Below are 26,588 nucleotides of genomic sequence, written 5' to 3'. Positions count from 1 at the left end.
AAAAAAAAGGCTGACAACTAATTACGGTTTGGCCGATCTCCCTCTCAAAGTAGCCTCCTCGAGCTGTAGCGCTTTCAGAGTGGCTGTTTTCACACACATGTGAGAACATTCAAGTGGAGTGGACAATCACAAGGATATCACAATCACAAGTGCCTTGTGGCCTTTTGTGCTGAAAACCTCTGCGTGGTGTCTGCTTGTAGCTGGAAATCTGGATCTCATTAGCAGTTGCAAGGAGTTTTTTCCATTTCCATCCAGAATTTTACAATCTGTGGTGTGGACACACAAGTGCTTATAACAGCACTTTCACTGGTCATACAGGACGTGGTCCAGAGGTGCACAGTGAGGTGACCTTGAAGGGGACATTTTCAAAAATAAATCAGAATAATGGACCATGTTTTGGAACTTTATCTTATTTAAAAAATGAGCCTTTATAAAATAACTAGTAATGGTGATATATTTACAAAAAAACAAATTATACTTTTAATAAATCTTCTTCTTTTTGTTGCTTCATTTTTATTTTCGAGGAATTGGTGCTGCAGCTGCAGTGATCTGACGCTGTACCGGTCTATCGTGGTGAAGAGAGAGAAGAGAGTGTAAAAGCGAAGCAATCATGATGACTCACAATTTACCAGTCGATCTACGCCCCTACCCTCACCTATGGTCACGAGCTGTGGGTAGTGACCAAAAGAACAAGATCGCGGATACAAGCAGCAAAAATGAGCTTCCCCCGAAGGGTGGCTGGCCTCTCCCTTAGAGATAGGGTGAGAGGTTCAGCCATCTAAGAGGGGCTCAGAGTAGAGCCGCTACTCCTCCACATCGAAAGGAGCCAGTTGAGGTGGTTTTGGGCATCTGACAAAGATGCTTCCTGGGCGTCTCCTGGGTGAGGTGTTCCCAGCACATCCTGTCAGGAAGAGGCCCTGGGGCAGGCTGGAGAGATTATATCTCGCAGCTGGCCTGGGAATGCCTCGGTGTTCCCCTGGACAAACTGGAGGAGGTGGCTTCTCTACTTAGGCTGCTGCCCCAGTGATCTGGCCCCGGATAAGCAGAAGAAGATGGATGGATTTTTATTTTCCCAGTCTTTTGTTTGACTTGCATATTCACAGACATAGTTGTTTGAAGTGAGTGGGTAGTCTCCGTGGACTTTCACTTCTTTCTCTGAAAATATCTACATGAGTCTATAATGCTGCCTTTACCTGCGGGATACTGGGGTAAAAATTCTCTGTGGCTTCATAGATGACTCCATCTACAAATATATAAATTAATCTATTAAACATACAGCACGCTTTCTCTGATCACGTTTTAGCTTCTTTCTATTGAACTGCGACCATGCAGAGAACGCCGCCGCTTCCAATGAATGACACTAACGTCAACATTACAGGTGCGGCTGCTTATATTTAGCTTTGTCAAACAACTGTTTGCTTTCTGAGCACATTTTCCACACAATAAGCAGAGTGACAGATTGAAGGCTTTGGTTTGATATGTTTACAAGTGTCACATCACCTTAGCAGCAGACAGAAGTGCGTGTGTGTGCACGTTTGTGTTTGTGTGGGATTGTCATATGCTGCCATGTCAGATCCTGGGACATCTGTCATAAAAGATATAGCGCCGTTCCACTTCGTTCCATTTTAAACCAAAAAATCGTAAAGTGCAATTGTACCTTTAAGCGCAGACACAAAAATATAGCGAACTGTCACAACTTCCTCTTTGTAAAACTTCAGCTGTCTATATTCATATCCTGCCTGCCCGACTGGCACATCTGCCACGGAGGCTGCAGCTTCCGTCGGAGAATCAGGACAGTCAGTCAGCTGTTCCCCTGTAGACATGTACACATTTAGCTGTCTTTGACTTTTTCTGTCAGTGTTACACACAGAGCTGTGTGAGAAACAAGGACGTGCGATCCTTGGCCGATAGCCAGTGTCAATCCTGATGACTCACAACTCACACTGATCTCACAGCTCCTCAGTGGTACTTGGCCAGGTACAGTATGAGCCCAGTTATATATACAACGAGAGAGAGAGCTCATCTGCCTTGATTCAATAATGAGATATTTAGGTGATATTTCCAAAAAAAAAAAAAAAAAATCCCATACTGAAATTAAGAAAATGATCAAAGCAATCAAGTAGGAAATATTCTGGGAATATAATAAAACATTTGGTAGCACATTTGGATGCAATTCCTCTGTAATTAAATGGAATTTTAACGTGTTTGACACCAATGACATGATATTTAGCGACACATTTTACTAGGGAAGATGAATGCACTCTATAATACGGCCTGTGCTCTCAGGAGTATACAGCGCATGTGCGGAGTAAGTAAATATCGTTTGTTTTCTCACTAAATTACCAAGAATTTACACAGTACCTAAAATTGTTTATTTAAAACTACTTACAGTATCATCTCTATCGCCTTTCCTGTAAAACACACAGAAGCTAGGCACTACTTACAATTATTTCTGCTCTGTTTAATTATTTCTTCTTTCTTGTAAAACACATTAAGTTGTGCAATATGTACAAATTATTACAAATTATTCTGTATAAGTAATTTGAAGTACTGTGTGCCTCCATTCCTGTAAAATACCTGAAGTTATGCAATACTTAAAATGACTTAATCATTACTTAGTTACAGATTAAATTTACTTATATTACAATTATTCCTTTGTTTTTCTGTAAAAAACAAAAAAAAACTTATTCCAGTGTTCACAGCTTTAAGAATTTGTAGGTAAATATAATTGCATCATAATTTCAAAGAAAATGCATTAGAATTTCATTTAAATACAGTGGAATTTAGTTGCAGGCTGTATTTTAAATTCTTACTAAAATATATTTCTTTCTTTCTCTGTATCCACAATCTATCCACTGTGTGAGTGGATAGATTGTGAGGTCCTCTGAGGGTCCTAACCCATTTACCAGCTCTGCTGCATTACCGACTGACACATCTGCTCCTCATCATCTAATCGCTCACCTGCTGTTTTTCAGGACCGGCTCATCCACCCACTCACCAGCAGAACATTACAGCAGTAATAGTGGTAGCACTTTCAGAGGGTTTCATGCTCTGGCTCTCCCTTGTGTTCTGAATCTCTCGTGTCTGTCGGTCAGACCTGTCTCTCCAAGTCAACTCACCTGAAAACAAGGCTCTGTTTACCCTGGAATCTGCTCCTCAGTTAACTCTAAACGCCTGGGCCCTGTGCTTCGTACGTCGCTTACTACATCCAAGATCAAATGAAACATCCAAGACCAAATCATCGCGCTAACTCTGAGCTCGCTATTCCGGTTCCCCGAACACACCTGTTGTTGACGATTAGTATAGCTGGATGAAGTAATGTGAGATCACTGGGTGGCCCAACAGGGGCTACGCATCGATAGTAGAAACATTGATCGGCAACCCGCTGATTGGTCGGCGAAAATGTCGAAGGAGCGCGCTCGGTATTTTTCGGCAGCAGAGCAAGAACTCTTGAGTGAGGGATTTCAGGAGTTTCAGAGTTTAATTAAAACGCAAGGGAACACTGCAAAGGCTGCAAAAGCAAGGAGAGAGGGCTGGCAGAAAGTTGCTGACAAATCAAACTCGTAAGTAATTTAATAATAACAATAATAATGGAGTGGATTGATATAGCGCTTTTCAAGGCACCCAAAGCGCTTTACAATGCCACTATTCAGTCACTCTCACATTCACACACTGGTGGAAGCAGCTACGGTTGTAGCCACAGCTGCCCTGGGGCAGACTGACAGAAGCCAGGCTGCCATATTGCGCCATCGGCCCCTCTGGCCAACACCAGTAGGCGGTAGGGTAGATTTATCATATCACACCATATTATCCAATATTATATTACATTATATTATATTATAATATGTTATATTATATCCCCTTTCACATTAGAGCCACAACAGGACCCACTAGAACATGGGAACAAGTAAAAGTGAAATATAAGAATATTCTACAGAATGGTAATATTTATCACTTATATTGCTTTTAGTCTCTTGGAAAGAGACCCTGGAATACTCTGTTTGTTTATAACAGCAACCAAGAAAAGGGCAGAGCAAAAAAAAGACAGGTGGTGGTCCTGCACCCCCTCGTCAACAAGTTGGTTAAGTGAATAATACCCTCACGGGAAAATCGATATCTCTCTATGAGCACACTGTCGCGCTGAGCTAAAGGATCCTGTCTGTCCCGCAATGTACGCTGAATTCTGAGGACTCTCCTTATCAATCTTGCACCTTCCGCAATGGGTGGCTCGCATAAACGGACAGGATATGACTGCGACAGACTTCCCAAATCCACCTTCGCTTTTATAGCCGTGGTCTCTCATCTTGATTACACGAAGTAATTTACAATTACTACTCTGAAATATGAATTACATCTGTAATAATCACATACATGTAATAGAATGTTAATAGTACATTTCCCTTTTTTAGGGAATGACCTGTATGTATCTGTGTGAAATCAATAAAAGGATCAAGTGCTGCATTATCTTTAGTTACAGTGATGTTATTTATTTATGGTGAAACAGTGGTGGAATATCGCTGTTGCTTTTGTATGAATGACGCGGGCATACCTGCGTGGCCGCGATCTAATCCTGTTTACATAAAGTAAACCTGCTCCCCAGCAGGTTTACGCTTACGGCTCTGTTGCTATGACAGCAAGTCCCGGATGGGCTTCGGGGAACCGAACGATCCAGGATCACGCGAAATCGTCAACAATCTCATCCAGCTAACTCACTTAGCGCGGTACGAAGCACAGGCCCCTGCTCACTATTTTCACTTCAGGCCACTTGATTCCAAATTCTCTGACTCTGTCCTTTCGAGCTGGTCTTTGCTGTCTGCATCCTGTCTTTTTAAGTCCATGGTTTTCTGTGGTTTTCTGTGCTTACTGTTGGCGACAGCTGTTAAGTTCAAATTACAAACACCATGACTTTTTTAGGGCATTTTTGTGGCATTGTTATGTCATTAGTGCGCAAGAAAATTTGATATTTTCAGATATCTGATATCGGATCAATCCCTTTATGCATTTCATTTTCAAGTCTCTCTTTACACCAGAAAGGTGTGAGATTTTGTGTGCAGAAATACAAATTCATTTATAGTCTGAACTGTCAGCAGCTGGCAGGTTCAAATGATGTGAGAACTCTCAAAGACTTGACACTTCTTGTGGTGCAACTAGAGTGTGAAGGCTGCTCTGGAAAGCTTTCAGTGTTAGATTCCATGATGGAATTACATCATCAGCTTGACCACCTTGAACAAAAATGCATCTCTGTCTGAAGCTCTAATTGAGATACAATCAGTCAGAACAGATGAACAACAACGGTTTGTTTTTTTTCGCACAAAACATTTTCATCAGTGTACACGGTGAAAAGTCTGACTTCCTGGAAAAGAATAAGGTGAATAATCAAATTGGGTTGCAAAGATAAAAGATGAAAGGCAATGTACTATTCTGCGGCATCCTGCATAATATATGTGATGCCCTTCTACAGGGCGGAAATTGTCTTTCTAAAAATATTAACGGAATAAAGGGAAATTTGTTTGAATGGGCAGCTGAAAATGATTGCATGTCCCTAATAACCACAATGCTTTTTTTAATTATAGATTAAATAAAATTGTATATTATATTTATAACTGAACCGTTGTATAACAAACTATTTTAGAACTAACTTTTATAAGTGAGGTTTGAGAAAAATAGAACATAGTGTCTTGGGTTTGGTACATTTTATAATTCAAGGTTTATTCTCATGTATACACTGCAAAAAACGATTTTCAAGAAAGTAAAAAAACCCTTGTTTATGTGAGTGGGTAAGTAGCATTTGCTCAATACCACTCTGTGTTAATCATGAGTGATGTATCTTATCATCTTTTAATTTTTACCGTTTGTACCTGTTAGGAGCATGTTGCTAAAAAGCTAATGAAGAGACTCTCCAATGTCAAAAGTCCAAGGAAGGGCAAAAAACCTCCTGCGAAGAAGCCAAGAAAGGATGGGAATGAAAGCGTTGCAAAAAGTGACAGCAGTGGGGAGTCCAGTGCATCAACTATTATTCTAGATAAATCACCAGTTAGATCGATGGGCACCACCAGGATGGCAGTGATGAAGAATGTAAGTATAATATAATGCACCCTCTTATTACAGCCTGAGTGTAAATGTGGTTTGGACGATACTTTTTGTTTTTTTGTTAAAAATTCTGCTAACAATGGAACACAACTACTTCACTGTTTATCTTGGAATCTTTGTGTTCCATTTAATAGTGACAACTTCACAGGATTAATGAACAATTTTAAGATAGGTGGTTAGTTAATTTGTTGATCTAATTTACAGAAATATTTTGGTATTTTTGTATTATTGTTTTGCACCAATAACAGATATATAAAGCCTTACTGTGGCAATAAATGATTTACACACCTCTGCTCTGTGTGTTTAGCTGGTTCAGCTAACTTCTTTGACAGCCAAAAAACCCAGGCAAGACACTACAAGACACTTCAAGAAATATACAAGACCAAAAAACCGAACAAAGCTGCTGTTACCCAACTGCTGAACCTGGAGTTTGAGTCTAGAAGACAATTCATTAACTCTGATGCTATAAAGGAGCAGGACAGAGCAGTGAAGATACTAGAGGCATATCCTTGTTTCAGAGAACTGGACCATGTAAGCAGCACTTATTTCTTTTAGCCATCCTGTTATTCCTTTGGGGACATTTTGATATGATTTTCAAATTTCTTAAATACTGGCCCTCATGTTTAAATTGTTATCACTTATTGTCAAGACCAGATACAGAGCTAGACAGATCTATCTCAGTTGGGTTTCTGTCTGTATTTTTCAGGTCCTTGATGAGCTGCGGAGAATTATTCAACCATCCAACTTGAAATACATTTCTGAGATGAAGGATAGATGGGAAATCTTCTACTCGAAGGTGCAGTTTTATGGTGTCATGAAGAAAGTTATGAAGCCGCCAAAAACTTTGGATGGAGGTAATGCTACAGTATCTTGATTTGTCTACATTTATGCTTTGCAGATTACATTATTTGCAATGCTTAATGGTGTTGCCCTGTCTTATTTTTCTTTTTTCAAACCAGTGGAACATGCAGCAGCTGTGTTCAGAGCCCTTCCCGTGCTTTTCCCTTCCAGCACAGTACCACCTAAGAAGCTGGGCATCTGTAGTGAGGCTTTTTTCCATGTCCTAAAGGTAAGGCTGCAATATTCTATGTGTATATATTGTTGAATTTTGCAGTTACTCATGTTTTCATTTTATATATTTTACTGTGGAGTCAGTCAAATATTCTTAAAGTTCAGATCCCCATAACATGTTGATGTTAATAAAACCTACAAAAAAAAGTTGATCTATTTTAAACTGTAATGCAACTCAAAAATTGTATTTCTTACGGTCTTGTTCTAATCCTCTTTTTTTCTGTCATGTAGACTTCAGAAGACCCTGAAGGCTACCTGCATCAGCGACCCCTGGCTTGTCCAGTTCTGCTTGTCTCTGAAGGCAACTGCATGATAGCTGTTGGAACCACACCAGTGAGCACTTTTGACCGGAAGGATCTTAATGAGGGACTGCTCTATCTGATGGCATATTACTATGCCCTCCACCTCACATATCCAAAGTGCATTTCCACGCTGCTGTCTGTCTTGCAAACTGAAATACTCAAAGACTCCATCCATGACCGAGATTCAACCCCCTCTTACAGGAAGGCGCTTGGTGAGTGGAAGTCATTCATTGAGTGAGTCTCTCAGATGACAGACTCCATCTGCCTTGTTTATCAGACTCAGTGTTGGTCAGTGAGGTTGTTTTTTTTCTCTCTAGAAAAGTTGTTCAAATGTAAAACACATGTTTGTTTGTGTGGTCGTTGAACTTGTTCTTCTAAAATGTTATGTAATATAGGATTTGAAATAGTGATTGTTTTAAGCTTCAGCAAAATTTATTTTTGATACCAGCCATGAGTGTGTTATACTGTTATTATTCATGTTAAGAGTATCTGGAATATGCACTTCTTATATTGGCCATGTTACACAGTACCCTGCTGAAATGTATAATTTTAGGCATGATTCTCCTGGAACAGACCTCAGTGAGTTACTGACCCATTGCTGTGTCAATAAAAGCGCAAAATCTAAGAGTGCTTTTGCTGTCTTAATTTAAGATGAATTCCCTTATTTTTAGTAGCTTTTTGAAGAGATGGTGTCTTATTCTCAGGAATTTTTGCTGATTATTGTTCTCAGAGTCGAAACATAATTCTTATAGTTAGCTCAATCAAGAAAGAAACAATTCAGTTTTAAGAAAATTTGTCCTATAGTAAGGTGTTTTTTTTATGTGAAAAATCTAAATTAAGGTGTCGAATCTTAAAGTAAGCAAATAATTCTTGAAAACAGCTTGTTCAAGAAAGCATAATACTCAGTTTAGGTACAGATTTTCTAAATATCAAAGTATCTTTTACTTATAATAAGTCATATTTTCTTCAAATAAGCATACATTTTAGACAATTTTGTCTAGTTAAAAGGCATATGGCAGTTAGATTAATTTGCTAGTTTTAAGAATTCTAGTCAAGCAACTTTTGCTTACCCCATTGGCAGATTTCTTTGCTCAAAACAAGAAAATTTTGTCAGATTTAAGAATATTTGGCTTGTTTCAAGTATAGCTGTTTTTGCAGTGTAATACAGTGTTTTTGTATTGTTCTAAATACCTTTTTTTTTTACTCGTACATGTACTGTATGACCACAGTTTATCATTGGGAGATTGGTCATCAAGAAAGGGAGATGGTCAGCAACAATATCCCCCACACCATCACACCACCACCAACAGTGTGAACTGTCTACAAGGCAGGCTGGATCCACGCTTTTATGTTGTTTACACCAAATTCTGCCTACTATCCAACTTTCAACTATTATCAAATCTTGGTGAGCCTTTTATGAACTGTAGCCTTACGAGTGGCACCAGGTGCGGTCTTCTGCTGTTGTAACCCATCTGTTTCAAATGACTGAAAAAGCCAGCAAGTGATTATTTAAGTATTGCTTTCCTGTTAACTCAAAGCAGTCTGGTCATTGTTCTCTGACATCAAGATCTTCACACAGAGAACTGCAGCACAGTGGATATTTATTTTCCAGATTTTCCGTAAGCCCTTGAGATAGTTCCCAGAAAGTTGGTTCCGTTCATCTGGACGTAGCGTTCTCAGTGGGACAAACGTTTTGTCACTGATCCATGTGACTTCTTCAGTCTCAGCTGACTGCAGGTTTCACCAACCTTATAAACAGTACCTTTGCATCATGGCTGAAACTTACCCACCTAATGAACAATGGGCTGTGAGGTCAGTTCCTTGATCATTAATATGCAAATTGACCATTGATCAACAACCTCTGATCAATGGTCATGAGTACCATTCACTGAGAGTTGGGGAATGGCTGTAATCACAGTATTGTAAGATGGTGAAAGACGTACCCTTAGGCCCCCTCCTCGATTCAGAGATGGTCTTTCCATTTTCACGTAAATGGCCTCCTTGACTCCACGCTCAAACCAGCGTTCCTCCCTGCCCAGGATGTGTACATCCTCATCATTGAAAGAGTGTTCGCTGGCCTCTAGGTGTAAACAGAATGAGGAGTCCTGAGAAAAAAATATGCAGATCAGCCATGCTATGTTCAAAATAAACTTAAATCTCCTCTCTGAGATGAGAGGATGCTAGTTGTGGACCTTAGAAGGTAGTCTTGATGTTGTACACATGCTTAAATGTACTGAATTGCAGTTTTGTGATCGACTAATTAGATACTGGTGTTATTGTGCAGCTTAACAAGTGTAGCTAATGAAGTAGCTGGTAAGTATATTTGAAAAAGACATTTAAAAATGATCAGTTCTTTATATGTGTTTGAGATAAAGAGTGTATTTTAACAGAACACACAGACTGTATGTAAAGGAAGGACATAGCTACTGTGACATCCCACACTGGTTTGCAAACTCCTTTTTATTGATTCTTCATTTGAGCTCTGTGAATGTTGCCATGTTGTTTTTGTTGTTTTTAAATTTAGTGTCAGAAGTGACCAAATTAGTATGAGAAAATTATATTGTCAGCTATTGTTATCTAATGTGGCTAGCAGATTTCAAAGATTTAGATATCTTTTACTTAGTGCTAACTAAACACGTGGTCATTCATCTTACCTGTAAAATATTAAAAACACAACGGTGGATGAGTTCCAGTTCAGTGACTTAAATCAGCAAAAGTGAAGCCTAGCAGACAGCTAAAGGCTACAACAACCTGTGTCTGCACCCGTCTGTGGCTTAAACATGGGGACTTCAAGCTTTTATAGAACATAAATGGGTGCATTCGAAGGAAATCATTACCCAATAAAGTTAGTAATAAAGTTAGTAAGGAAAAATAAGTCTGGATACCACAACCTGTTTGGTGCCTCTAAACATATTTATTTCTCTAAAGTTGGGCATGTGAGAGTCTGTGGGGATTTACTCATTTTCACAGTAAGCCTATTGCAGCAATTACAGTTTCTATAATTGTGTGTTGCCTTTTTTTTTTTTTTTACCAGTCCCAGAGCTGTTTTCAAACTGTTTCATTCGCAGGGAAGTTAAAAAATAAATAAAACTCAGGTGCAATATTGTGCTACAGAATTAACTGTGAGATTAAAACAGTCTCCTTGCTGTGAATTCCCACTCTTTCATTGTGTGATTCATTCAAAGGCACAAAGCCGAACAAATTATTTTCGCAAGCTGAGTTAGCTGGTGTTGTGTAGATTTATCTTTCACAGATACAGTTTCATGACACAATATTATTTGGAAGAACAGAGAAAGGATGTTTACCTTACATAGACTTGACCTCATACTGGCATGCTAAATGTAATGCAAAATCAGAAAGGAAATAGCTAAAGGGCTAAATCGAGGACACAGCAGAGTAACTGGATGATTTAAACCAGCTGGGCCATCGGCCTGGCAATTTCCCTGTGTCAACTCATTCAGAAACCTGAAAATATTAAAACTGTGTTAATGGACTCATGGCTACTGGAGGGCAGAAAATGTTATTACCCAAAATCATCCTTGTTAAAGTTAGCTAAAATTAGCCACCGAGCTACAGATGCTAGCAGCCTACAGCGTATCAGATGGATAAGGCAGGTTCTCTGGTTTAAAAGGTTTTCTTTTGATTTGTGAATGCATTCTTCTTCACTGTTGCTGTTCTAAATGTAGTTCAGATGATGTTTCAAACTCTTGGCTATTTATTCAGTGTTTTTGCTTCAGTAATAACAATAATAATGGCGGCTACACTGGTTATTGTTAACCTATCAAAAGGCAAGAGAGACTACATTTACAAGGTGTCTCTTGTGACTTTCTGTGCTGCAGAAACAAATGAATAAATGAACTTCCAGATCCATTTTCCAGCATTTCCTGCTGTTTTTAGAATAATTCATCGTCTGCTGCAACACATGCTGCATTTTCCATGCTACAGTGTTACACGGATCGCTTCACAAACAACTTCAGTGATGTTTGCGTTTTCTTTATAATAAAAAAGCCAGACCTGGCTGCTGTAATTCTGTGCATGAATCATGTTACTCATTAACACCCAGCGGTGCTATCTATGGACAAGTCTGCATATTTATGCACAGTAACTGCTGCTCCAATTCTCCCCACAGACGCGGTGTGTTTACTCACAGAGGATGTTTGACATGCAGCACGACCCTTCAGGATAGAGCTGTGCTTCATGTTTTTATCCCTCCACAAACAAATGTGTTTGAGAAGGGATGAAAACATGTTGTATTAGGGGTCCGATCCCATTACCAGATACAACAGCAAGATAAAAAAAAAAAAAGTGGCTTCCAGATACCAGAGGAAGAAACACAGAATCACTGAATTATCACCCAGTCACAGCTTTAATGCTCTTTATCAGAGAGGCTGACCCTGTGGATGATAGAGGAGGAGGAGAGGGCTCTATCTTGACATACGAGGGGAGGAGAGAGTTTCCCAGAGGAGCACCTTGTTATCCTGGATTCATGCTGTTCATCTCTTACCCTGGAGCACATGTCTGAGGATGGAAGTGGTGGGGGAATCGGTGGGAAACGGAAAGCTTACAAAGGAAAAACATACACTAAAATTTGTGTGATTACTAAAAGCCCTAAAAAAAACTACAATTATACACAAACAAGGAAAATATCATGTCCCATCTAATACAGGTGGAATAAATATGAAAACAAATTAAGCTTTGGCAATTCATATGATACAAATACACATGAAAAACATTTAAAAATACTTTTAAAAAACTGTGAAATATGGCTGACAGTTAAATAGCCGAGTGCTTAGTAACTGTAGCTGTTTTCCATCTGCTGTTGTCCAGAACTGAGATATTTGTCTTACATTAAATAATTAAAATTAATCACACCTTATTAAAGCAACCAACCAAAAATAGAAACATTTTTTAATAATAACGGTACATCTTATACACATTTGATCCATTTTCTTTCACTCAGCACTTTTACTTTTTATGATTTATATTTCTCATAGATGTACTAAAATAGCCACCAGTGCTGTACTTTTCTCTTTATTTTCCATGCAGAACTTTATTTTTAATCTGTAGTATTTAGGATGGCAGCAGCACGGTGGTGCAGTAGTAGCACTGTAACCACAAACAGCAGATGGGTTTTGAGTTTGAATCCAGCAGGCAGCTGGTGTCCTCCCTGTGTCTGTGTGGGTCCTCTCTAGCTTCCCCCCACAGTCCAAAGACAGGCATGTTAGGTTAATTGTTGTTCCAAATTGGCTGTAGGCATGTGACAGACTAGCGACCTGTCCAGGGTGTACTAGTGATGTGTCGGTCGCGAACAAAACAGCTCTTAGAGCCGGGTCTTTGACGTGAACGACGCGAGCCAGCTCCTCATCACGAGCCGTGGGTTTGTTTGTTTTTTCTTTCTCTCACCCTCTCTCTCGCACTTTTTTTCTGCTTCACTCCGCATGCGAGCCTTGTGCTTTATGCTGGGATGAGCGGAAAGGGGCGGTAGTTACACTCAGTAGCACAGGAACAGAGCAGGAGGGAGAGACAGAGAAAGAGAGCCAGGGACAACAACGTCACATTAGAAAGGTCTAGTAATCATCCACAACTATTTTCAGTTGCCGATGATAAAGGATTCAGAAAGTTTATTCATGCAGGTCCATATGACAGAGAACATGCATCTTCTTTTTGTTTTCATATTTTAATTTATATTTAATTGTGTTGTGGTTTGCAGTGTTTTGTGTTGTTTCACTTTAAATTTGTTTAAAAGGAAAAAGCTGAAAATTTAAATAGTTAAAAGTTGTAATGGGTTTGAATGAAATTGGTTTTTGTATTATATGATTTATTTATTACATTTTATGTGGAGTGAATAAATAAATGTCTATTTATGGTGGCCCCTAGAGACAAAGGACGTACAAACTTCAAAACACGTACAAACCCTGAAGCACGTAAAAACTCCTAAACATGTAAAAACTCCAAAACAGGTACAAAAGACAACAGAAGTGCTCCAGAATGCTGGGGGCAGTGTTGAGCTTTTGTTACCTAGTGGCTACACAAGCCAGCAAGTACCAACGACTGGATTTGGTGTGTGGTAGTAACAGGTAAATGAACATTTTTTTTAATTATTTGAATATATATGAGTGCTTGTGTATAAATACATAAACAACAAGATAAGATAAGATAAAACTTTATTAATCCCTCGGGTGGGTTCCTCTGGGAAATTCGGTTTCCAAAAGCACAGCACCGACAGAAGTTACAGAGTTACAGAATATTATATACACACACACACACACACACACACACACACACACACACACACACACACACACACACACACATATATAAATACAGAGACATATATAAATAAAATATACAAAGGGGATAAATAGAATCAATAGGAATAAAAATAAAAATACAAGTGAATTGCACATTTCAAGTATTGAGGTCTATTGCACCATTGACTATTAACTATTAAGTATTGCACAAAAGGTATTGCACAGTGAAGTGAGGAGGCACTACAGCTTAGTTGTTCCCCCCTCCTTTGTCCTCCTGTTTCCCCTCCCTCTCCCCTCCAGAGAGGAGTTAAACAGTCTGATGGCGTGTGGGACAAAGGAGTTTTTAAGTCTGTTAGTTCTTGTCTTGGGGAGAAGCAACCTGTCACTGAACAGACTCTTCTGGTTGTTTATGGCCGTGTGCAGAGGATGCCCAGCATTGTTCATAATGTCCATCAGTTTTTTTTAGTGTCCTTTTCTCTGCCACTGTCACCAGAGTGTCCAGCTTCATGCCGACCACAGAGCTAGCCCTCCTGATCAGTTTCTCCAGCCTGCATGAGTCCCTCTTTGCTGTGCTGCTCCCCCAGCACACCACAGCATAGAAAAGTACTCCAGCAACCACTGACTGGTAAAACATCCTCAGGAGCTTCCTGCAGATGTTAAAAGACCTCAGCCTCCTGAGGAAGTACAGTCGGCTTTGGGCTTTTTTATACAGGTGCTCTGTGTTGCATGACCAGTCCAGTTTATTGTCCACCCACAGCCTGAGGTACTTGTACTTGTTGACCACCTCCACCTCCTCCCCCTCTATCTGAACCGGCAGTGGACCTTCTCTGGACCTCCCGAAGTCCACAACCAGTTCCTTAGTCTTTGAGGTGTTGAGTTGCAGGTGGTTTGTGTGACTCCATGCGACAAAGTTCCTCACCAGACTTCTGTACTCCTCTTCCTGATCATCCCAGATACACCCCATGATGGCCGTGTCATCTGCAAACTTCTGAATATGGCATAATTCAGAGTTGTAGCAGAAGTCAGAGGTGTACAGGGTGAAGAGAAGAGGGGACAGCACAGTTCCCTGTGGTGCTCCTGTGCTGCTGACCACAGTGTCAGACGTGATGTCCTTCAGCCTGACGTACTGTGGTCTGTCGGTGAGGTAGTCGGAGATCCAAGCCACCAGGCAGAGGTCCACCTCCATCCTGTTCAGTTTTTCCTGAAGCATACAGGGCCGGATGGTATTAAAGGCACTGGAAAAGTCAAGAAACAGGATCCTGACCGTGCCTTTTCCCCCATCCAGGTGTGAGTGGGCTCTATGCAGGAGGTACAGGATGGCATCCTCCACTCCGACATCCGCCTTGTATGCAAACTGTAGTGGGTCCTGGGCATGTTGTACCTGTGGTCGGAGGAGGTTGAGGAAGAGCCGCTCTAGAGTCTTCATAAGATGTGACGTCAGTGCCACCGGTCGGAAGTCATTCAGCTCATTGGGCCGGTTCCTTTTGGGGGCCGGGACGATGCAGGATGTCTTCCAGAGGGCGGGCACTCTCCCCAGTCGCAGACTGAGGTTGAAGACTCGTTGTAGCGGCTCCCCAAGTTCAGCAGCACACGCCTTTAGCATCCTAGGACACACCTTGTCTGGGCCTGCTGCCTTTCTGGGGCGAAGCTTCCTCAGTTGTCTCCTGAATACACATATGCTTTCAATTGTGTAATTTAGGTGATCTAGGTAGCTCTGTTTTGGAAGTTCAGTTAATGCTAGAAATGTGTTTTGGAGTTTGTACGCGTTTTGCCTCTAGGGGCCACCGCATATATTTATATATAAACATATATAAGTAAAACCACTTTTTTTTACATTAGTAATTCCTTTTGTGCATAATTTTATATTATTGTTAATAATTAATTAATTAAAGCAACAAAACAACCTGAAGAGCCGGTTCGGAGCCGAAAGAGCCGGTTCTCTAAAAAGAGACGGAAATCCCATCACTAGGGTGTACCCCACCTCTTGCCCTCTGTGATCCTAAACAGGCGGAGCAGTTTAAAAAATCGACGCCTTTAGCAACATAGTCCATTAAAAGAAAATCTTGGTCTACTGAATTTTTTCCATCTCTTTAACCAGGCAGCTGACACACAAACACCAGTGATCTGCTCACCCTAAAACAGGTTTGAATAAAGAGCTGTCTTCACTATGATTACATTGATTAAATCAGAGTTGGAGGTTACTGGAGTCTATACCAGCAGTCATGGGGGTGAGATGAGGGGTACGCCCTGGACGGGTCGACAAACAGGCAACCATTCACACTCACATTCACACATAGGCTAATATAGAATTACCAGTTAATCTTAGAGGAGCATGGACTGTAGGAAGACTCAGAGAGAGCCCGTGCAAGCACAGATGCAAACGCCACACACCTGGATTCAAATACAAATAACCAATACAGTCAACATCTCCCACTGTGATGCTGTTTTTTGTTTTCATGTGAGAGAAGACTTCACATTCAGCCCAGCCTGGGCCTGACTGCTGCTACTGACAAACACTGGAGTCATGAAAAGGTTTGCTGGATGTGGATAATTATAAAATCATTAAGAAACCAAACATATTGGCAGTGTGGTGGGTGTGGGTACAGCAGCTTAGACCTCATGAAAGTCAGAGCAGCAGTTTCCTTGCCATTGAGGATTCTGTGCGTTGAGAGCATATTAGCGAATATTTAAACAGTCAAACCTGAGACAAAAGTCACAGTATTTATACTTTTACTAAAGTAAAGGATCTTAATGCTTGAACCTGTGTGGTCTCCTTACATCGTAAAGGAAATTTACTTAGTAGCTTTGTAGTTGTATAATGAAACTTGGGGCTGTGGGGTTTACTGAAGAGTGCAGTACGGCTGAGTATCAAATAGCCAACAACCCAGGTATCAAACATGCATGTATTTCTATCCTTTAATGAAGTAAGATAAGATAAGATAACCTTTATTAGTCCCACACGTGGGAAATTTGTTTTGTCACAGCAGGAAGTGGACAGTGCAAAAGTTATGACGCAAAAATTAGAATACAATAAGAATAAATACAGTACACAGCTGTACAGAATAGAATAAAATAATATACTATATACAGTAGAATAAAATAGAATAAAAATATACAATAAGATAAAAATAGAATACGAATGCTATATACAACTGAGTAAAAATACAACGATGCCAGAAAAGATTATTGCACTTAGTGTTATTGCACATGTGTAGATGTGTGTGTTTGTTCAGTTAAAGTCTTTGTTGTGGAGTCTGACAGCAGTGGGGAGGAAAGACCTGCGAAATCTCTCCGTCCCACACTGTGGGTGCCGCAGTCTCCCACTGAAGGAGCTGCTCAGTGCTGTCACAGTCTGCTGCATGGGGTGGGAGATGTTGTCCATCAGGGATGACAGCTTAGCCGCCATTCTCCTGTCACTCACCACCTCCACTGGGTCCAGAGGGCATCCTAGAACAGAGCTGGCCCTTCGGATCACCCTGTTCAGTCTCTTCCTGTGCCCAGCAGAGATGCTGCCGCCCCAGCAGACCACACCATAAAAGATAGCAGAAGCCACCACAGAGTCATAGAAGGTCTTCAGGAGTGGGCCCTCCACCCCAAACGACCTGAGTCTCCGCAGCAGGTACAGCCTGCTCTGCCCTTTCCTGTAGAGGGCGTCTGAGTTATGAGTCCAGTCCAGTCTATTGTTCAGATGAACACCAAGGTACCTGTAGCTGTCCACAGCCTCAATGTCCATACCCTGGATGTTCAGTGGTTGCAGTGGAGAATGCTTGTGCCTGCGGAAGTCTACCACCAGCTCCTTGGTTTTACTGGCGTTGATCTGGAGGTAGTTCAGCTGGCACCAGTCCACAAAGTCTTGAGTCAGTCCTCTGTACTCCTTGTCGTCCCCATCAGTGATGAGGCCGACTATTGCAGAGTCATCAGAGAACTTCTGCAGGAAGCACTGGGTGGAATTGTGGGAGATGTCTGCAGTGTAGATGGTGAAGAGGAACGGAGCCAGAACCGTTCCCTGTGGGGCCCCCGTACTGCAGACTACCCTGTCCGACACACAGCCCTGAGTCCTCACATACTGTGGTCGGTCGGTGAGGTAGTCCAAAATCCAGGTAGTGAGGTGATGGTCCACTCCAGAGTTCTCCAGCTTGTCCTTCAGAACCGAGGGAAGAATAGTGTTGAAGGCACTGGAGAAATCAAAGAACATGATTCTCACAGTGCTTCCAGCGGTCTCCAGGTGAGCGAGGGAACGATGTAGGAGGTGAATGACGGCATCATCCGCTCCAATGCCAGGCTGGTAGGCAAACTGAAGTGGGTCCAGTGATGAGCTTGTTAGGCGCCGAAGCTGAGCCAGGACCAACCGCTCCAGGGTCTTCATCAGGTGGGATGTCAGAGCCACCGGCCTGTAGCTGTTGAGGTCCTTGGGGCGTGAAGTCTTTGGCACTGGTACAACACAGGAGGTTTTCCAGAGCTGTGGAACTCTTCCCAACCTCAGGCTCAGGTTGAAGAGGTGCTCCATCAGTAAACATCAAAGTAAAACTCCAAAGAGGAATTGAAACAGTTAAAAAGATGAAAGATAAATCAGGAGCTGGACCCCAATGTTCCCGGACATTGACAGGCGTTTAAGACCCTGATTGCCTTCTCTCAAATAAGTGAGTGACCCATATCTGCACTGTCGTTCTGTGTTTCACTGCTGGAGACATGCTGTGTGTGGTCTGCATCCTCAAATACTCTCCGTACTCTCTTTCTGCAGGCAAACTCAACCTCTTGTAATGAGACATTCTGTTTTTGTGTTAGTTTTGCCTCACAGTCTGTACTGAAATATATTTGAGGGTTTTTTGAAAAGATAAAACTTGTTTTTAAATGTTTTTAAATATGCAGGAAATGGAAAGTAATTTCTCTATGGCTTAAATGATGAAAGGAAAAGGATGGTGACGGTATCAGTTATTCCCGAGTTTGCAGAGATCCTGCATGTGCAAATCACAGATGTATCTGTGCTGCTACAGTGTACACCACATCTATAGCTTGGCTAGTCACTGAATAAGGTCATGAAGCCCCGGGCCATAATTAGTCTTCATTATAAATGCACAGTTCAGCTGTGACATCACTTAAAGCTTCCTTGGGCATTTGAACTCATGCACTTGTGTGTTAAGGGTTATTTGTAGAATGTGCACTGAGCCTAAACATTAGATATTTTTAAGTAAAGTGGAGCATACTGGTGATTAGTAATAGTCTTCACTGGTTTTCACTGGCATGCTTTGAATGAGATTTATGGGATGTAGTGCCATAAACTGGTTGTAGTAGGTTACTTTAAAAGGATGTGTTATAATTTTTCTTGTTTTCTGTTGAGATGACAGATGCTCGTATTAAGGTCAGTGTATATGCAAGTACTGAGCCAATAGCTCCGGCTTCAGATTGCTCTAAATGATTGATTTCGCACGCACAGTTACTTCTGCTCTTGGATTTGTATGATGTCAGTGAGAGCAGATATCCGTGTTTTTAGGAAGGGAGGAAACAGCTGAATGATGGGCTGCACCAGGACTCGGTGTAATATCAAACAGCAGTATTTTGAACTGTAAAACATGCAACGCTAAAAATATGTTTTAGTAGAAATCTGTTCGGTCCTGTGAAAACCTAAGAACACTGCATGATTCAGTAGCTTGTAGAACCACCTTTAGCAGCAATAACGTAAAGTAATCATTTTCTTTATGACTTCCTCAGACTCTCAAATCTGAAGGAAGTTCAGAAATTCCAAATGAAGGAATTTTGGCCCACTCTTCTTTACAATGTGGCTTCAGTTCGAGAGATTTGTGGAAAATGATTTATGCACAGCTCTCTTGAGGTGTCTCCACAGCATTTAGGTTGAGTTAAAGTCTGGACTTTGATTGGAGCATTCCAACACCTTGATATTTTTTTCAGCCATTCTGTTGTAGATTTTGTTACCTGTTGGACATATGGCCTCACACCTGACAGTTTCCAGAATACTTTAATATAAAGAGGAGTTTATGGTTGGCTGTGATTGCAACACAAGCCCAAATCATGGGCTTGTGATTAACAGTTGGTATGAGGTGTTTGAGTTGACATGCTGTGATTGGATTTCTCCAAACGTGGTGCTGCACATTATGGCCAAACATCTCCACTTTAGTCTCATATGTTCAAAGGATATTGTTCCCTTCAGTGTTTTTTAAATTCCAATATAAACAGTAAGGAAGGGTTTATGATGACACATTAGGGTCCCTTTGACTGGAGCTAAGGGGCTGAGCCCAACTCCAGGAAAAAAAACACACCAAAATTTAGACTTGGCAGTCAAGTAATGTTCTCCTGGCAGCCGCCAAACCCAGACAGCGTGATTCATCACTCCAGAGAACGCGTCTCCGCTGCTCTAGAGTGTGATGGTGCCGTGATTTACACCACTGCATATGATGCTTGTAGTGGTGATGTAAAGTAATTGAAACCATTCCATGAACGCTCTACACATTGTTCTTGAGCCAATCTGAAGGTCACATGAAGTTTGGAGATCTGTAACTATCGACCCTGCAGAAAGTTGACTTCCTCTACACACTGTGTCCCCCAGAATCTGCTGATCCTGCTCTGTGATTTTACATAGCATACCACTTCATGGCTGAGTTGCTTTTGTTCTCATTCGCTTTACACTACATTCAGTCATCCACCCATTCACACACTGGTGATGGCAAGCTACAATGTAGCCACAGCTGCCCTGGGGCGCACTGACAGTGAGGCTGCCAGACACTGGCGCCACCGGGCTCTCTGACCACCACCAGTAGGCAACGGTGAAGTGTCTCGCCCAAGGACACAACGACCGAGACTGTCAGAGCCGGGGCTCGAACTGGCAACCTTCCGATTACAAGACGAACTGCCAACTCTTGAGCCACGATCGCAGAAGCAGTCTGCATGCCCAGCTGCTTGGCTGTATACACCTGTGGTCCTGGAGGTCATTGGAGCACCTGAATTCAATTATTTGGATGGATGAGTTAATACTTTCAGCAATATAGTGTATGGCTGTAGTTAGAAATGAGAACAATAGATCTCTTTAAGAATTAGAACTCTTACCTTCAGCTTTTCTGAATCGCTTGACAATCCCTTGTCTTACCGTTGCAGCAGAGATGTTGTTCTCCACTGCTGGCGTTGCAGCATTAACACCAGCTGAATTAATGACATGGACTGGCATTACTGCATAATCTCCCACAGCTTTCTCTGTGTGTGAGTTAGCAAGACAAGGACCCTCATTAGAGTCAGTTAGGTTATCTGTCAGTTAAAGAGGACAAAGAGGTTTTTTTGTTGTTTAGTTTTACTGTTTATGAGTGGCTCATTTTTTAGCTGTAAAGTAAGAGCAATGGCTCTAATTAGGTACTCATTTAAAGCATGTCACAGTAACAGCGAATCAAGATATTTTATTTTTCCTTTTGCATTTTTTGACACTTTTGGATGCTTTGAGACTTTGACCCAACGGTCCCCGTGCACGAGATGCAACGAAGCTCGGCACCAACATCACCCCAGAGTCTCCGCTGGCAGCATTTTAAAAACATGTCAATGAAGTTGTTATGATAATGAGCATATATACTCTCTCTGTTTTGTTTTTTTGTTTTTTTAACTTAATGAGACACCTTGGGCTTGTTTACTGAGGATGACAAACACTAACAATCCTTTCATACTTGTGAACGGCATTAAAAACAACCTTTTATGTCCACAAGTTATGAGTCTACAGGGGAAGCGTTAGCATCCACCACAATGGTTGCACTGATCAAGCTCCTTAAGGTATATGCATGTGTGTATATTTAGCAAATGTGCTACCAAAGAGAGTTCATACAAAGAGCTTGACGGCTGGTATTTCCTCCGTGGATAGAGGTGTGTTTAATTTGGCATTATTCCTCGTTTGCTGTAGAGCCAAATCAACTGGTTCACCCAGGCTGCTAAAGTCTCGCTGGAACGTGGCGGCACCATTCACTCCATTTTCCCGCTGCAAAAATACATTAATCAGACAGACAGAGAAGATAATTGCATTCCCAGCAGCTCAAAGTGAATTTTGAATAGCAGCTCCTTTGGTGCAGATGATTCATGCACACTGAAAAGCTGCAAGTCCTTTGTACCGCTTCCCTCTGTTCTATTAGATGTAGACATGCAGACATGTAAATAGACTAGTAATATACACACTTTCTCATTTAATGTTTTTTTCTTTATTTTTACAACTTTCTACATTGTAGCTAGATACTGCTACGATGGTACTGGCTCACATGAGGACTGCCCCAGGAAAGGAGGACCAAGATCACCTCTGCTGCTGAGGATAAATTCATCTGAGTCATCAGGCTCAGAAATCACAAGTTAACCACATCTCAGATTAGAGCCCAGATAAATGCCACACAGAGTTCCAGTAGCAGACACATCACTACATCAACTGTTCTGTGGACACCGCACGATTCAGGCCTTTATGGTCAAATAGCTGCTAAGAAGCCACAACTAAGAAAAAGCACCAAGCAGAAGAGATTTGTTTGGGTCAAGAAACACAAGGAATGGACATTAGACCAGTGAAAATCTGTGCTTTGGTCTGATGAGTCCAAATCTGAGATCTTTGGTTCCACCTGCCGTGTTTTTGTGTGACACAGAAAAGGTGAAAGGATGGTCTCTACATGCATGGTTCCCACTGTGAAGCATGGAGGAGGTGTGATGGTGTGGGGATGCAACATGCATCTCATCCAGTTTGCATTTAGTTGGACCATCATTTAGTTTTCAACAGGACAATGACCCCAAACACACCTCCCGGCTGTTTAAGGGCTATTTAAGGAGAGTGTTTAAGGAGAGTGATGGAGTGCTGCACCAAACAGCCTGGCCTCCACAGTCACCTGACCTAAACCCAACCGAGATAGTTTGGGATGAGACGGCTCGCAGAGTGAAGGCAAAAGGGCCAACAAGTGCTCAGCATCTCTGGGAACTCCTTCAAGGCTGTTGGAAAACAATTTCAGGTGACGACCTCATGAAGCTCATCGAGAGAATGCCGAGAGTGTGCAAAGCAGTAACCAAAGCAAAGGGTGGTTATTTTAAAAAATCTAAAATCTAAAACATGTTTAGAGTTATTTCACACTTTTTTGTTTACTACATAATCCCATATGTGTTCATTCATAGTTTTGATGCCTTCAGTGAGAATCTACAATGTAAATGTAAAAATAAAAATAAAGAAAAACCATTTGATGGGAAGGTGTGTCCAAACTTTTTACTGGTAGTGTTCATTCATATAAATCATTTCAGAATTTCATTCTCCTAAAACATTACATCCTCTATATTCTGTGGTAAAGGACTTTCCATATATAGGCTGCATATTGTGAACATTTTTTTCCTATTTACTAATATTATATATTTCTCTCACCTTTAAATACATTTATACACTCTGGATGCAAATGAAGCCACATACCAAGACATGTTTTTAGTCACACTGTTGTAGAATATTATATTCTGCCAGCACCTCTTTCCACACTCTGAAAAACGTCTGAACAATACAAATTGAATTCACAAAACAGCAAAGCTGACCTCCAGCTGTCAAAGCTCGGACAGCACTGACTGCTGAGCCTCAGTAGAGTTTAATGTCAAGATATGTAATAATGTACTGTTGGCTGATCTAAAGTTCTAATGTTTTAACTCATTGAATTTCTTTTGAATGGTGTATAACACAGAAAAGCCACAACACTATTCTTTATCAGATAAAAACACGCAAACCCATGTTGTCACCTTTTATAGCACACATATTTGAGTGAAGACAAACATTCAAGAGAAATTTGGCCATTTTATTCAAAAATTGGATTCACAATTTATTCATATCTCTCCAAGTCAAGGAGCATTGATTTTGAATTGAACCATGGAAATACTTTCTTATCTTTTTAAAAAATCTTATTAAGAGTGAAAGCCTGTTATTCACATTACATTTAGCTGTTTCCTGCTGCAGGAATTAGAAGACAGCTTCAGGGCAGCATGCACTTTTCTGTGTGGTCTGAGTCCAAGAACCATCTCAACAGTATCTGCTTGAAGATTGTTGATCGTAAAAAAAAAGGGAAAAAAAGACACAAAACAGGGTTGCAACCATTGGCTGGAGTTTATTACTAAATGCTTACATGCAGAACAAAACTGCAAGAGAAGCAAATACAAAATCTTCTTCAAATGGCAATTTTTCATAAAACACAGCAAACAGCAGCACAGAACATTTTTTATCATCCAGGAGCCATTGTGGTTGTTTACAAAAGGATTTTGTTATCTTTTAAGTGAGGTGGATCCCTCTTGCAATGAATAACATTTCTGAGAGGGGTGGTTACACGTCACACACTTGTTCATGTAGTGAAAAAGTATCTGATGCTGTGCATTTAAAAAACATTAGAATAGGATTTTTCTCTTGATTTGATTACAAAAGATAAAGTTTTATGTATTCTATATTCAGAGCATGTAAAGCGAAATATTTCAAGGCCAAGTCAGGAAAAACAAAGGGCCAGTATCAAAAGAATTTGAGTAAATTAGTATTCAATTAATAGAAACATTGTGCATCTCTAGTTCAAACACTGAAAAATAGTCTCATTGGCTGGAAGGGAAGTGTGGTGGAGATAGAGATTATCGAGAAAAGTCCATTTAGGAGCTCTTGAGAGATTCATAAGGAGTGGACTGGTCCTGGTGTCAGTGTATTATAAGCCACTACACACAAATGTCCTCAGGGAAGAGGCTACAGCTGTTGCATTCTTGACATCAAGCCACTCCTGAACTGGAAACAGTGTCAGAAGCGTGTCAGTGGGACTTCTGCTCATTGGTCCAAAGTTCTCTTTTCAGATGAGTCCTGAAGACTAGAGGAAGAGTGGAGAGATATAGAGTCCAATGTCTCTGAAGACCAGTATGAAGTTTCCACAGTCTCTGATAATTTGGGGTGACACTTCCTCTGCTGATGTTGGGCCACTTCTGCTTTACAAAGTCCAAAGTCAGCACAGCCATCTACCAGGAGATTTTAGAGCACATCATGCTTCCATCTGCTGATAGGCTTTAGGGAGACACAGATTTCCTTTTCCACCAGGATGTGCTCACACAAAAACTGCTTTACTGGTTATTACTGTGCTTCATTGGACACCCAACTCACCTGAGCTGAACCTCACAGGAAATCTATGAAGTACTGCCAAGAGAAGAAAGAAAAAAAAACACCAGACCAAAAAATACAGATCAGCTGAATGTCACACGCTGAAGATGTGAAAGTAAACCCAAATATAGCTTCAAGCCTAAGTCGCATGAACAAAAATTAACATTTATTTGGCAAAGGTGTAATCCAGCAACAGGCAAAAACAAAGTCCATACAGAAAGTGTGAAAAAACTCACAGGCAGAGCAGCAGGGAACAAATAGTATAACACACAAAAAACCCAAGTGAAGACTTACATATACATCAGAGGTAATTAGAGAGTGGGAACACAGCTGGGAAAAAGCAAAGCTGAACAGAATCAGACTAACGAGACGGGTGAGTAAAACCAGATACAAGGCACAAAGCAAAATGACTTTCAAAATAACACAGGAGGTAATGTAGCAAGGAACACCTACCACAGACAGGAAGGCTTCACAAAGAACACAAGAAATTGGAAATTATAGCCAAAGCTCTGAAGTCTCTGAACTGAGAGTATAACCCTGGACAGCAAAACTCAAAGCACCATACAAATGCAAAACCAGGAACCGAGAACTCAAAATAATTCAGAGGTTAGATAAAAAGGAAACAATAGCTACAAGTATCTGTAAAGCCACCAGCACAGAGAGTGGCCAGTCACGCGTCGAGCAAATCTTCACCCTCCGCATGATCATTGAACAAACGTTGGAATACCAAAGGAAGATTTCTATTAATTTCATTGACTTCGAGAAGGCTTTTGACAGCGTCCACCGGCCGACTCTATGGGCTATCCTACGCCACTATGGAGTCCCTCAGCAGTTTGTAGATGCCTTTCGTTGTCTCTACCCCAACTCCCGTTGCTGCGTCCGGACGGATGACGGCTGCACAGATTTCTTCAAGATCAATACTGGCGTCCGACAAGGATGCGTGCTATCCCCTTTCCTCTTCCTGTTGGTAATTGACTTCATCATGCGACGATCAGTTGACCAAGCTGGCATCGGTGTGCCCTGGCACGAAGCGCGTAATCTCACTGACTTGGACTTCGCAGGTGACATCGCCCTGCTGGGCTCGACTCAGGAAGACCTCCAAAAGTTGACCGCGGCCCTGCAGAGGGAGGCGACGAAAGTTGGATTAAGAATCAGCGTCAAAAAAAACCAAGGTACTCCGAGTTGGCTATGCACGTGCCCGCATTCCTGTCATGATCAACCAACAACGTGCTGAAGAGGTGGAGAATTTTACATATCTTGGCAGCATCATCTCGAATGACGGGGTCTCTGATCGGGATGTTGACGCCAGAGTAGGGAAGGCAGTTGGTGTCCTGCGACGTCTCCAACCTATTTGGAACTCGACCTCCCTGAATGTAAGGGTCAAGATCAGACTACTGAACTCTATCGTCTTCCCTACTGCACTTTACGCTAGTGAAACCTGGCGCTCAACAAGTGCAATTATTCAACACCTGAAAGTGCTTCAACAACATGGCCTGCGGCGAATCCTGAGAATTTCCTACCGGGACCGAATAACAAATGAGGAGGTCCTACGAAGAGCAGGCACCCGCCCATTAGCCGATGTTGTTGCAGAAAGGCGCTTCCGCTTTGCGGGCCATATTTTACGCCTACCCTCTCATCGCCCAGCTAAGATTGCCATGACATGGCGTCCACACACTGACAAGCGAAAGCAAGGCGGACCAAAGACCACATGGCGTCGAACATTCATGGACGATCTGAGAACTGTCGACATTGCCTGGGACGAAGCTGAAG

General features: G+C 41.4%; 1 protein-coding gene across 1 annotated transcript; it reads left to right on the top strand.

Annotated features, from left to right (window-relative positions):
• The first annotated feature begins 1,326 nt into the window (after positions 1-1,326).
• Positions 1,327-8,088, top strand: LOC145428777 (uncharacterized). The gene is made up of 5 exons (XM_080301517.1): positions 1,327-1,378; positions 6,398-6,621; positions 6,797-6,944; positions 7,050-7,159; positions 7,393-8,088. The coding sequence occupies exons 1-5, from the start codon at positions 1,327-1,329 to the stop codon at positions 7,699-7,701; spliced, it is 843 nt and encodes a 280-aa protein (XP_080157643.1). The 3' UTR covers positions 7,702-8,088.
• Positions 8,089-26,588: the final 18,500 nt, after the last annotated feature.

Source organism: Astatotilapia calliptera, chromosome 5, assembly GCF_964374335.1.
Source record: "Astatotilapia calliptera chromosome 5, fAstCal68.1, whole genome shotgun sequence".
In the NCBI taxonomy this organism is placed as follows: domain Eukaryota; kingdom Metazoa; phylum Chordata; class Actinopteri; order Cichliformes; family Cichlidae; genus Astatotilapia; species Astatotilapia calliptera.
Note: the sequence above shows the minus strand (reverse complement) of the source record. Positions and strands in the feature narration are given on the sequence as shown.